This window comes from Epargyreus clarus, unplaced genomic scaffold (genome assembly GCF_041222505.1).
Source record: "Epargyreus clarus isolate Ecla_fem2 unplaced genomic scaffold, WU_Ecla_fem_2.2 ptg000015l, whole genome shotgun sequence".
Lineage (NCBI taxonomy): Eukaryota > Metazoa > Arthropoda > Insecta > Lepidoptera > Hesperiidae > Epargyreus > Epargyreus clarus.
In genome coordinates, this window is record NW_027332223.1 from 12,842,566 (window position 1) to 12,856,573 (window position 14,008).

General features: G+C 33.8%; 2 protein-coding genes and 1 long non-coding RNA gene across 6 annotated transcripts; 2 read left to right on the plus strand and 1 right to left on the minus strand.

Annotated features, from left to right (window-relative positions):
• The first annotated feature begins 3,047 nt into the window (after window positions 1-3,047).
• On the plus strand, window positions 3,048-5,313 carry LOC140748165 (uncharacterized). The gene is made up of 2 exons (XR_012102924.1): window positions 3,048-4,526; window positions 5,076-5,313. It is a non-coding gene; the product is annotated as an uncharacterized LOC140748165 (long non-coding RNA).
• An 807-nt stretch (window positions 5,314-6,120) lies between these two features.
• LOC140748167 (uncharacterized) lies at window positions 6,121-7,096 on the plus strand. Its single transcript, XM_073080905.1, has 3 exons — window positions 6,121-6,298; window positions 6,515-6,618; window positions 6,942-7,096. Exons 2-3 carry the CDS (start codon window positions 6,520-6,522, stop codon window positions 7,092-7,094), a joined length of 252 nt encoding a protein of 83 aa, XP_072937006.1. The 5' UTR covers window positions 6,121-6,298; window positions 6,515-6,519; the 3' UTR covers window positions 7,095-7,096.
• Window positions 7,097-10,024: 2,928 nt separating this feature from the next.
• On the minus strand, window positions 10,025-13,601 carry Fam92 (CBY1 interacting BAR domain containing protein Fam92). Of its 4 annotated transcripts, XM_073080911.1 has the most exons (8): window positions 13,542-13,571; window positions 13,364-13,508; window positions 12,886-13,045; window positions 12,391-12,540; window positions 11,714-11,938; window positions 11,235-11,360; window positions 10,507-10,614; window positions 10,025-10,170 (listed from the first exon to the last, which is right to left on the minus strand). In XM_073080911.1, exons 2-8 carry the CDS (start codon window positions 13,498-13,500, stop codon window positions 10,120-10,122), a joined length of 957 nt encoding a protein of 318 aa, XP_072937012.1. In that variant the 5' UTR covers window positions 13,501-13,508; window positions 13,542-13,571; the 3' UTR covers window positions 10,025-10,119. The 4 variants fall into 4 exon arrangements, with proteins under 4 accessions (XP_072937012.1, XP_072937014.1, XP_072937013.1 ...); XM_073080913.1 differs by having other exon boundaries at window positions 12,439-12,540; window positions 13,364-13,601; XM_073080912.1 differs by having other exon boundaries at window positions 12,394-12,540; window positions 13,364-13,601.
• Window positions 13,602-14,008: the final 407 nt, after the last annotated feature.

Consider the following 14,008-nt stretch of genomic DNA (forward strand, 5'->3'; position numbering starts at 1 on the left):
AATTTGGAGACACCGACCTAAAAATCTATCCGACAGATATTGTCGTCTTAAGTGTAAAGGGGGATCTCCACATTCAATTTGTAACGCATTGATTGGGCTAGATTTCATTGCACCTGAAATGATCCTTAAAGCTTTTGCTTGCACACCATCTAATTTTTTTAAACCAGCGACGTTACACGGTTCTAACAGGAAAGAGCCGTAATCAATAACACTTCGTATCATGGCATTATATATAAGTTTCATTGTATACGGATGGGCACCCCACCATACACCTGACAGACATCTTAGAATATTGAGGTTTTTTTCACATTTATTAACTATATATTGACAATGTGGTATACCTGAAAGCTTAGAATCCAAGATGAAACCTAAAAATTTTACTTCACTTTTTGTAGGAATGGTATCATTATTATAAATAACATTTAAATGTGGAGGATTTCGCATTCTGGAAAATAGAACTATCGCACTTTTGGACACTGATATTTCTAAACCATTCCTGTCTAACCATTCTTTAAGTAATTTAAGAGAAGATGTTAAATTTTCACAAGCTGTGGGTATTGATGAACTGGTGGAATAAAGCAATAAATCGTCAGCGTACTGAAGAACTCTAACAGAATCATTAAATGTTTTATCTAAATCATGAGTATAAATGTTATATAAGATTGGACTAAGGACCGACCCTTGTGGAAGCCCCTTCCATATCGTTCTTGTAATCATACGATCTTCTACATTTAAGTTAATATCTCTTTCAGATAGCATATTTATAATAAAGGAGATGTTTCATTTTCGGCCATCTTATGTACACTATATCTAAAAAACACGAATAATTTCTATAATTGAAGAAAAATACACATATATTTTGATAACCTAAAGTATTCCTGTTTAAAAATATTTAAAATAAGCATTCCTCATTGAAATATTAAATATGTCGGAATACTGTCAATGTCAAGTTTTTAAAACTGTCGATGTCGGTCAGGGAACCTATGTGTACCCCACACATAGGTTACTATACTCTTTGGATGTCGGTAATTCTGTATTTCGCTGTTTTTGTCGTAAAGTAATTGCTACCTTAGTACTTTACAAACTGGCTTTTGTTTTGGGTATCCCGTCATTATTTCTGAATTTAATTAATTATTTATAATTATTATAACAAAACCACCTTTTAAATAGTATCTGGTTTTATAGATGTAAGTGACATGTCAAATTAAAAAAGAAGAAGTTGTCAATTTGATGTGTTACATATTAAATAATAGTGGAATCCAATGTAAACGTTGAATAAATATGTACTGATGAGATGATTCCATTTCAATCCTGAATATGTTTCTGCTCTGTGCTGCTTACGATTTTGGACTGATTCTACCTTACTTGTTTACCCAGCTTATGTTTTATGGACTCTTGTGATTTTCGTACGATCGCTATGGATTGTGTTGACAAGGATTCAATATCATCAGGTAAAATATACATCAGTTAGTTGTATTAATCATGAAATAATCGTTAATAATTTTAAACTAAAGAAGCTAATCTTTTTACATTTCTCTTTTTTAGATAATTACAATAGCAAGACAAGGGCATTCTTGGGATGACAAAATAATCAATTACTTATTATTGCAACTGCATCGCTGGGCAACGAACAGTACTCGTAGGTAGCTGCGCTCACATTATGGCCATTGTTTGATGTTTGGGCTGAGCTCGTCACAGGATATTACAGAACCTACTACATGATTGGATGAAAATATTGATAAGGGAAAATATTGAAAATGAATAAAAAATGTATCTAAGTGAAGAATAAATAAAATATTATATAAATGTGTTCTTAAAGTTGTTTTATTTACACACTTAAATGTTTTAACTAAAATAAATTGGTCTAGAAGTATATATTTTGTTATGTTTGTTTTAAGTCAAGATTTATGAAAGTAAATATAGTTAATGTAGATATATTAATATTGTATTGTAATACATACAATACAATATTTATATATCTACGCCCATTCGCGTAAAAAATATATTAAAAAGTATATAATGTATATAGTAAGTTAAAATAGAATGACAGATGACATTATTACAGTAATCACTACCGCCATGATGTTTTTCCACTGTTGTGTTGCAAGTTTAAATTATTGTTTTTAAACAATTAAACAAACATGATTTGAAGAAAATGAACCCCTACGAATTGTTCTTTGCATGTTTTCTTAGTTTTTAGTATAGTGTACAAAAGGTGGCCGGGAGCCCATACATTTTGAAACATCTCCTTTACAAGTATGTTAGGGATATTCAATTGAAGCATCTTAAGCTTTAATATTGGGATGAGAACATTATCATATGCAGATTTTATATCTAAAAAGGCTGCTAATATACTGCAATTATTAGAAAAAGCAAGGCGTATATCTGTTACTAAGATACTTATATTATCAAGAGTACCTTTACCTCTCCTAAATCCATATTGACTATCAGCCAAAAGTTTATTACTTTCGACAAACCATTCAAGTCTATTTTTAACTAGATGTTCGGCAACTTTTGCTATAGTAGTTGAAAGAGCAATGGGGCGATAAGATGAAACTTCCAATGGAGGTTTGTCGGGTTTTAAAATGGGTATGATAATCTGAGATTTCCATGATGGAGGGATGTGCCCGCTAATCATAACAGAATTAATTAAATTTAAATAATATTCAGTGACACCATAACAATTATTTGAAAGAAATGAGTATGGTATGCCATCAGCGCCCGGTGCAGAGTCTTTTAAGTAACTAAGTACAGAGGTTAATTCGGACATGGTAAATGGTGAGTTTAATCCGTCGCAATCATTGGTATATGAAATAGAAATAGGAATTATGTTATCTTCAGGAACTGAGGCTGGGGCTAGTTTGTCCATAAATTTACATGCAACTGATAATGGCATTGTATGAGTTACGGATGGGTTAAAGGCTGATCTAAATTTTTTAATATTCTGCCAAACCAGAGTAGAACTAACATTAGGGCATAAAGAAGAACAAAATCTTTGCCACCCTTCTAATTTTTTCTCTTTAAGAATTTTCTTTGAAGCATGTGACACCTGACAGTAAATGTCAAAATTCTCAGTTGTCATTGAATTGCAATAATCTTTTTCAGCTTGTTTTCTTTTCCAGACTGCTTTAGAACAATCTTCATCCCACCAGGGTGGTGAAGGAATTTTATCGGGCCTGCTTTTTCGAATAGGAAAAGATTCGTCGGCAGCTTCAATAATTAGTTTTGCCATAGCCTCGGCGCAAACTGGCTCCTGTCCTCTACAAACTTTAGGCAAAGTAGATAATCTTTTGTCGACATTAGACTTAAATAAAGTCCAGTCTGGGCTATTAAGTTTATATTTTAAACGGAAGGATCTTTTGAAAGTATGCGGTTTAAGATAGGGAAAAGAAATTAGCAATGGCATATGATCGCTGCCATATGAATAAGGCAATGATTGCCATGTAAGAATAGATGCAAGATCAGGAGTGCATATAGATATATCTGGCACACTATCACCTTGTTCAGGCTTAGTTCGCCGAGTAGGTGTTCCAGTATTAAGTACACACAAATTATTTATATCTAAGATTTCTAATAAAGATTCTCCATAACATGTAGATTTTGAACTTCCCCATGTAACATGTTGACAGTTTAAATCACCTAATAATAAAAATGGTTTTGGTAATCTGCTTAGAAAGACATTTATTTCAGATAAGATTGCCGAAGAAGGATTAGGAATATACACAGAAATTATATTTACATTATTTACATAAGCTCCAATAACACATATACCTTCACTATGGGATGGCAATATAAGTGGAGTAAAGGAGACTGAATTGTGTATGAGTATGGCGACTCCACCATACCCATCAGGCCTGTCTTCTCTGAGACATGAAAAACCTGGAACTCTAAAAGAGTAACCGGGCTTTAACCATGTCTCAGATAGTGTAACAACTATAGGGTTATATTTATTAATTAAGTATATTAAATCACTTTTGTTGCTAACTATGCTGCGGCAATTCCATTGGACTATGTTGGTTAACTTGTCCATCTTGGTTTTGCGCATTATTCATTTCATTTATTAAAAAGGCAGCGTTGTCCGGTTTTACAATATTTAACTTTATTAAAGTATTAATTAATTCATTTATGATATCTTTTACAGAAAAATGTTCAATTGTACTTTTTGCAATAGCAGAACCATTAGGTGCAGAAAGATTTGGGTTATAATCTTTAATAAGAGAGTTATGAGCTAATTTGTCATATCCTCTCACTTGTTTAGGTGGTACACGTGGTTTCAAAAATATTGTTTTTTTTGTAGATGTATTAGTACTAGAGTGTGGTGCTGTGGAAATAATAGATTCGGAATGTAATGTATTTGGTTCAGAAAGTAAAACTTCGGCATATGACCTGGCTATAGGGGGATGTATTTTAGAAGCTTCAAGATATGACATGCAACTTTGGGCCATTGTCAGCTTAATCCTTTTTTGTCTTTCAAATTCTGGGCAACATTTATTTATAGCAAAGTGAGATCCTGAACATGAACAGCAGTAAGCATTAATTTCAATGACACTACAAGTGTCTCCTGTATGTTCCTGACCGCATTTATAGCAACGTGGTTTAGATCTACAATGCACCTTAGTATGACCATATTTACAACAATTATAACATTGTATAGTTGGATAGATATATAGTTCCACACTTAATGAATTATAGCACATGAAAATTCTCTTAGGTAATATCTGTCCATCGAAGGTCAGTACTACAGATTGAGAGGGTTTCCATACAGGTGATCCTTCAACAATTACCTTATAATTCAGCCTACGCATATTTATAACTTCACCACAACCAATTGGTACCGATATATTGGACTTAATTTCTTCTTCAGACCATTCTGAGGGAACACCTTTTACTATGCCGACTCTCGTAACATTAAATGATGGAATAAAAGCTTTTAACTTGTTTTGTTCTAATAGGGGGCTCAAAACAAATTTATTAGCATCTTCATAGTTGGCAAATGCCATGCTTATTCTATTGCGACCTATTCTTTTAAGACTGCCATTAACAATATTTTTAATCACATTATTATTTTTTTTGAGGAAATTACCAAATGTAATAGGGTGGAGTGTGGCACCGTCAGACAAAGATTGTGTAACTTTTTGGACATGTACAAGGAAAGGAGCATTATCTGTTTCAATATAATAACGAATGCGCCTAGTTGGTTCTGTACTAACTGTATCCTGGGTATTAGATACTTCCAAATTTGAGGTGTTACATACATCTGCGGGTGAAGATTCCAATGGAGGAGAGCTAATATCAACTTTTTTATGGGCTCTATGTTTTTTCTTTTCATTTCCACTAGATTCCTCACTTAAGCACATGCAGCTGCGATTTGAATTATTATGGTGTTTTGATTTATCGGTCCTTTTCTTTTTATTGCAGTGTTTACAAAATTTGCGCGCAGCTTTAACACGTTTCCTTTCAGACCTGATAGAACTATCAGTGTCCATACTGGATTCGTTCTGTATTATAATATTAACTCCGACCTGGGGGATTTCAGGTCCCCCAGGATCGAAGGTACCATCCTCCGCCATAAAATAATTTAAAAGACTTACCCAAGTGAGATATTTACAAAACTATATATAATAAGATAAACTAATAAAAATATATTTACAATACACTACTTAACTGATCTCTAAACTACTAAAAAAATAAATTAAATGAAAAATCTCAAAAAAAGGCGCCCGCCAAGTTGAACGTTTCCCGCGCTTTTTCAATTACTGACTTTACTGACATTAGATTTAAAAGTCGCGACAGTGACATTAATTTGACAATGACTACTGAAAAAATCAAACAATAATGGCAATATTTTTTTTTTTAGTGTAGTGTGAGAGAAAATATATTTTTTTACATAATGTAATTGATATGTATTTCTATTATTATTATTTTGTATTTCTATTGTTTGGATTGTATGGAATTATTTTTATAAGCACAATCTCTTTGGCAGTATTCTTTACTTTTCTTTGCTTATTATTTTTTGGACGAATAAAAAAATATTTCCAGACCATAAAGAATCTATGCCAATTTCAAGTAATTATCTGTGCAACATTTATGTCATTCATTAATAATCAATGTCATTCGTTTGCCGTCAGTTGTCAATCGGAAATCTGCATCAGCGACGAGTGGGTCGTATTAGAATTATTTAAGTGTTTTTTTATAAAGTTGAATCAGCATCACTGCAACCAAACCGTCAAAATAAATCAAACCGAGCCGTAGCACCAACAGCTGGTTCACAATATTTGAATATCGGTGTTCCTTCCTGGTAAGCCTTTAATTCGGTTTCAATTTCCGATGCTATAGCTTTTACCTACCTGTAGTTGTATTTTAATTCTAAGGTAAATTGATAAAATTGTAATGAATAAAACATTTCGTTCTTTGTAAAATTGCTGGTATTTGATAAGTCAGATTCAAAAAATGTTATTTGGGCTCATTCAAACTATTCGCGTATTTAGGTTTATCCATTTTTAATATGTTACAGAAATAATGTCTGAACCAATCAAAGAATCTCCCACCAGCGACGTGGAGTCCCCATACACAGCTCCTGCACACGACCCTAAGAATATGCAGGAAGTCACACAATATGTAAGTTATTTGTGTTTATAAATATTGTTACATACCATTCATTTTACACACTGTTGTGTAGCACACATCTGTACCCACAATTAAGTACTACTTTACTATGATGTTTGAATGTGAAGTGATAAAGAAATATTCATATTTAATGTTTTAATAAAAACAAAGCAATTTGTAGACATAATGAAAATATGCAAGGAATATTTGATTGCTTGAAAAGTATTCTCAACCTGTCATGTAAGTTATGTAGTGCACACTATGTGTAATAATATGTAATATTTATAATATACGTGGATATTTCATGAATGTTGAATGCACTTTGTTCAATACAGGTGCAATCCCTGCTTCAGAACATGCAGGACAAGTTTCAGAGCATGTCCGACCAGATCATCAACAGGATAGACGAAATGGGTACCAGGGTTGATGAACTCGAGAAAAATATCACAGATATAATGACACAGGCGGGGGTCGAAAATGAAAAGTAAATCATTACACACACATTACTAGTTTTTATTATGTTAGTATACTTAGTAATTCCCAAAGAATTGTGCCGAACATGTAGAATCAGATGTTCCATTTGCACCCCCTTGTAAGCCATGATTTGAAGATATTTTTAAGCTTATTATTTTATGTAAGTAGGAAAAAGTTCTTGTTCCAGTTCCTACAATTTTTGGTCAATTTTACCAGATTTTTCTCTGTAGATCACCTGTTTTTATCACAATTTCTGAGTAGTTCAATGTCACTTGTTTTGAAAAATGTTTGGTCATATTTAAAAAGCAAATGCACAAATGTCTGCAAGCAATATATTGCATTATTATTAGCTTAGTACAGAAAAGACAATATTTGCTCATGGAAAATAAACCAAATTAGGAATTGACAAAACTTATTAAATATTGTATTATTCCATAATTAGGCACACAAGATAACATACATTACACAGAAAAACTAAAAATTGACTTTAAGTTAACTATGTAGAATTCTGTAGTTACTGACTTGAAGTAAAATTCAGTTGTGGCAATGTGTTCTATAATACAACTGTATGGTCATCACATTAACACATTATTTTAACTGTTCAATTTCATACTTAAGTAGCTACTTCTAATTATAAGTAACAAATAATAATAACATATATGGTTTGGTTATCAACATGAAAATCTGCTAAGGTCTTTGATCTTTGATTTGATTTATATGTCTAGATAATATGTAATTCCATTCCATACATATACATTTCATTATTGTAACATTTGTAACACAAAAAGAAGTACCATAACATACTGTATATTGTGATATATGCCAGCATTACAAGTATTCATTGTATTTCATTTATAGCTGATAATATCGATTTTGTAATATTTTTCTTTGTAATAAATTATTATTTAAGAATTTGCTTGTTTTATTTTCGTTCACCCTATTGAAATAAGTAAGGGTGCATATAGATTGGGTTTGTTCCTGGCACAAGGTTGTACAGGGAAGTATTGATGTGACCGTGCAAGGCTGTGGCAGGCACTGATCATGAATTAATTTCATAAAAAACAGAAGGTATAATTTAAATAAATATATAGCTGTGAATTTTTGAACTAGTCTTTACTCGTGTTTATGTAATAGCAACAGGATGTAAGTGAGACTATATTAGTGTTGCACTACCAGCTTTTTTATCTTCAGTCCATAAAACACAAAATTTAACATCTAACGTTTTGTCCAAAATTTTTGAGGAACCAATGATTACATTTATGGATGAAGCTAAAGATGCGTGGTTACAGGCTGGACCAAATTTAAAATTTCCGGTACATCTAAATTTACAGAAACTATGGGACGAACCTCTCTGCATACTTGTGCGAAATCAACTTCTCGATTCTGCGCATGATATTGCAGAGAGGGCTCGTCTCCTTGCTGTAGCAGAGCGAGAATCGGGTTTTTGGCTGCAGGCATATCCTTCCGCTAATTTAGGCACACTTTTAGATAACTTGACGTTATCAATCTGTACATGTTTGCGCCTGGGGGTAAGGACGGTTGAGCGCCATCGCTGTCATTGCGGCGCTGACGTCGATGTGTTTGGACACCATGGACTTTCTTGTCAGCGCAGTGCTGGCCGCTTATCGCGTCACGCTACCATCAACGACATCATTCGTCGGGCTTTTGTCACCGTCAACGTGCCGGCTTGTTTAGAGCCGAATGGTCTCGCACGTGACGATGGCAAGCGGCTCGACGGTATGACGTTAATACCCTGGAAGGGGGGGAGGATGCTAGTGTGGGACGCTACGTGTGTCGACACACTGGCTCCGTCTCACCTACAGGCGTCTTCCTCTGGCGCGGGGGCGGCGGCTACAGCTGCTGAAAACGCCAAGCGTCGTAAATATATTAGTTTATGCAATAACTATATATTTGTGGCGTTTGGTGTTGAAACTTTGGGTCCATGGGGTCCGGATGCTTGGCAGTTGTTTAAACAGCTGTCAACTCGTTTGGTCGACGTCTCTGGGGACCCGAGAGCTGGCATGCATTTTGCTCAAAGAATTGGTATAGCAATTCAGAGAGGAAATGCTGCCAGCGTCTTGGGAACCTTGCCCAAAGACAGTGATGGCGACAATTTTTTATGGTAGTTTTTTTGTTTTTATATTTTTGTTTTTCATTTTTGTATATATGTAAATTTTGTAAATAAGTTATTTTATATTTATAGTTTAATTTATTATTTTTAATTTTCTGTAAATTTAATTATAATTGTAAATAATTTTCAGTTAATAAAGTCCTAAATCGGTTACAGCCAAATAAACCGACTATATTATAATTTATGATCAATTAACACCGTGTCGTAATTTTTGCATACACTTCTTAATAACAAAAATAAAATATCCAAATGAAAATAAAATGTAACAGCTATCATGCGAATGTAATCATAAATGAAGGAGAATACTCAACATATTTTGTAGTCTTCTACCTGTTTACTGTCCACTGTTGGGCATGGGTGTCTACATAGTCGACCAGATGTCAAATAATCCACTGAGCTAGCCAACACACCCTTGAGAACACATTTTTTTTTAAAGATTTTAAATTTTTTTCGGGTGTTAGCTTCAGGATAGTGTTCTTAACCGTTTAAGCGAGTGTTAATTTCTAATACGCACTTGATAACACCCCTCTTTTTGAAGCGTGTGCTTAAAATTAGATATTCGTGCCGAAGATTCAATACTGGACTTCCGATTGAGAAGCCGACCACAAGGCTCAGACCTTGTGGTCAGCCACATGCCAATTAGCATATTTATAGAAATAATTTATTGTGTATCAGTGTTCAGCTATATACCTACCTAACTGCGATTGTTCATGTAAATTATATATACGATTCGGGTTTACTTAATATGTTCTTTGCACTAACGAGGAGGTATTTGTAATGAACGAATTAGTATCATATTAATAAAAAATAAGATAGGTATCCGAATGCCTCGGTATAGTTATATTCATAAAAACTTAAATTGAATTAATTAATTCACAAGTTATAATCTTAAATAGTTTAACTTAAAATCAACGTGACTCCGTCTCATCTGAAGAGTTCTGCTCATCGGTCTCGGTCTCCTGTCAAAAATAAGATAAAAAAGAGTTACTACAGCGATATTAATCATAAGTAAACACTACTGTTTTAAGTTCCAGATCATTAATAGGTTACTAAGAAAGTTTGGGTATTACTTAAGCAATAGCAGCATGAATGGAGTCGCCTATGTTGCAACGCCACTTCGTAACTATCAAGATTTTAGAGTAAATATGAAGAGCCTTATATTGGTTGCTCGGTAAACTATGAAAAACTTGTACGACTTGTTGCTAATATGAAATTAATAAAAGATATGACCGCTGAGCTGTTGTCTGCATTCTACCTTTTAGATAACAAACTAGGTATATTTTATGTGTTCTTACTGTTGTTTCATCATCATCTTTGGTCGGCGCATTCATCAGAGCTGCGAGTGAACTGGACCTGGCCTTAGAAGACGTATTCTTTTCTGGTGACTTCAATCTTCCCAAGCTCTGTATGAATAAGTTATCAGTTATCAGTTAAGTATATCATCATAATCATCAACCCATTATTGTCCCACTGCTGGGCACGGATCTCCTCTCATAATGAGAAGGATTAGGCCACAGTCCAGCGCGCTGGTCAAATGCGTATTGCTAGACTTCACATACCTTTGAGATTTTTTTTTATAAATATCTCAGGTATGCAGGTTTCCCGACGATGTTTTCCTCCACCGTTTAGCAAGTGATAATTAATTTCTAATATGCACATAACATTGAAAAATCAGAGGTGCGTGCCTGGGATTTGAACCTCGGACCCCTCGATCGAGAGGTCGAGTTTCATAAAGACTAGGCTATCACTGCCTACATACATATGCAATACAAGTATTGTATAAATCATCTGTTTTTCCTACTCAGAAAACATTAATTTAAATTTACAATATACAAGTTTAGAATGTGAGAAGTTAACAATTAATAACGTTTTTTGTGCATATCATATACATAAAACTGTGAAGTGATGGAGGTCACAAAGGCCAGTATTATGGATATAGGTAATATTGACGTCCAAAACATTCTAAAATTCTAATTTTATTATTATAGTGTAGTGTAGTAGGTATAGCATGTTAACTTATTACCGCAGTATCATCAAGATCTTTATACGGAGATTGCTGCGGGTTCATAAGGGATGCCAGCGAAGACGATCTTGCTGATATACCCGGGTTCACCTGCTTCTCAGGAGATCGGAGCTTCCTCCTGAAGTTCTAAATAATTTATACATAAAATAGTGGAAGCTTAATTAAGATGAATTGCATTTAACTTATACAGAACATTAATGAGACCTATTAATTACGAAAGTTTATTGTATGAAGCCATTATCAGGTAATCTGTGCCTAACTGGTGCGAAAAGTGCAATTATTATGAAAAATGAAAGACGGTGCTATACATAGGTATAGTAATAAGAATATTTACCGCAGGTTCATCTTCTTCCGAAAGACCTGAATTGAACATCTTAAAAACATGGATTTTAATATAGACTTTTAGACTGTCTCTACACAATAGCTAAATATAAAGATAGCATCTCTAACGTAGCATATATTGTAGAAAATTCACCTACCTCTAGGTCAGCTTTTTCATTAATATCGGCAATCTGTTGATAGGCGACTGTTAGGAGCTCTACGGACTTAGCATGGAAAGTCATTTCGATCTTAACAAAGTCCGAGAGAAGTCCCTTCAGTTGCTGCAACTTGCGACGCTCGAAGAACTCTGTTTGTTCGCTCAAGCCCTTAGCAGTACGAGACATCTCCGCCGATGCCTTGAGCAGTTCCGATTCCGCGTATGTCTATAAATAATTGTTTGATTGACAAGTCGTAGCTCGAAACATTTCTACGATATTTACCTAACTAAATAAAATACCTTATTTAAAAGTAAGTTTCGAAATCATTACCTACATTATGTACAACCTCAGAGTAAATCTAATATACTTGAGTCTTAAATAAGTTTAATAACTACGATAATGAACACGTCTTGTTGAAGATGCAAGAAATTGATGAGATATTATGTAGTTAGGTACTAATGATAGAGATGTTTGTAACAACTTTATTAAAGTTTTTCTATGATGAACTAAATATAGTTAACTCATTAACATAAGTCTCTCTAGCTACAACTAGGTCTCCTTTGTAATTACACACTTTACCCATGGAATGCGTTTTCTTCTTTAAATTAACCTTAAAGAGATCAGAGAAAAACTCTCAAGCAAGCAGAAAGCTACTTAGTATAATAAACACGACGCACTACTTGTTGCCTATTAAACGGTTGTCGTTCTCGCGCTTTATCCAACACCTTTTTCCTCGCAAGTTCCTTCTCTCTGACGTTCATCGTGTGCTTCAGCTCCTCACGTGCGTGCTTGCAGATGTTCTCGTACTGGCATAGCTCGCCGATAACCTGATGAAAAGTGTCATATATCTAAAGAAACATAAAGGTACCCAGATAAGACCTGAAAAGAGGCAAGCCTAAAATTTCTTTTACAAACGGAGATCAGGAATTTCTTTTAAGTAGTTAAATATTACAAATAAAAGGACTTTCATGAGGGAGAGGCTAGGCCCTGGGACATGTGGCTACCATGTGAGAATGCCTAACAATTTATATACCTAGCTACTAGGGAAGTTAAGGAGATCCATCTTTTGTTTAGATATTTTATTACACCTATCGGCTATATGTAATACTTAGATATTGTAAGATACAAGGTACTAGGTACGTATAGGTATTAGGTACGTACGTTAATATTACCTTCGCTTCTAGTCGTTGAACTTCACAGTTTCTGTATTCTTCGATAGCTGTTAGCGTTAAAGATAAATTATCCAATCCCGCGCTCAGAGACTTGTTTACTAATTCATTATTTGCATAGTCTTTTATGATTTTGGCTAGTTCGTCGCCCATATCGCGTAACCTGCATAAAAGATTTATTTAAAATTAGTATTTGCATTTTTTTTGCAATATGGTAGTAATGGGTTGACGACGAATTTAGTCCGCTTGATGGTAAATAGACATTGCTGCTCAATGGATATCACTTATATTATACATGTTATGCTACCTCTGAGGACTAAGTTGGTATAATTGTTTCTCCCTTACTCCCTCCCCATGAACTAGAACATAGCTTAACATAGCTGTTATAATATGGTAAGAATAGGTGTGGCAGCGTCACCACACCCACCAGTTTAAAGCTACCACCATTAAGTGTCATTCGATACCATTTTTTTTATTTAACCTTGCAGTCTTTCTAGTGTAATCGCCAAATCCAACGCATAATTCTCCAAAATTCTTCTCCACACTTGTAATTCGGTCTTGAATAAATTTTGCTTGCTGTTCATAGCTTAATGAATGTGAATATTCGCCGCGAAACATTTCTAAAACTTTAAATGATTGATTTACTTTTCAATATTAACTTTAATTTATTGTGTTATTCTTATTTTCATTTATTGTTGCCGTTGTTCGTTGCCATAGTAACTTACCACGCCATCTATCGGTGCAATCACGGAACAAGGAACATCTTGTTCCGTTCGTAGTTGCAATGTTTTATTTAAAGATCATATTTCATAATATTATTTAACTTTTATTAATCAATATATCATTTTACTTACAATTAATTTACTGCCTAATTGTCCTTTACAATACATAATTACTTTCAAAAAATAATTGGTTAAAGCGCCATCTCTTAAACTTACTTTTAAACTAATGTTCTACGAATCATTCCTAGATGGCGTAGTGTGACATATGCTACAGATTACCGATATAATAATAAAAAACACATTTTTAAATTGGGTGTATTTTTTCGATAAAAATATTTTGAAGTAGTAAAGATACTAATTTAATAATTCTATTTTTATATTTTATTATCTATCATCTACTCTTT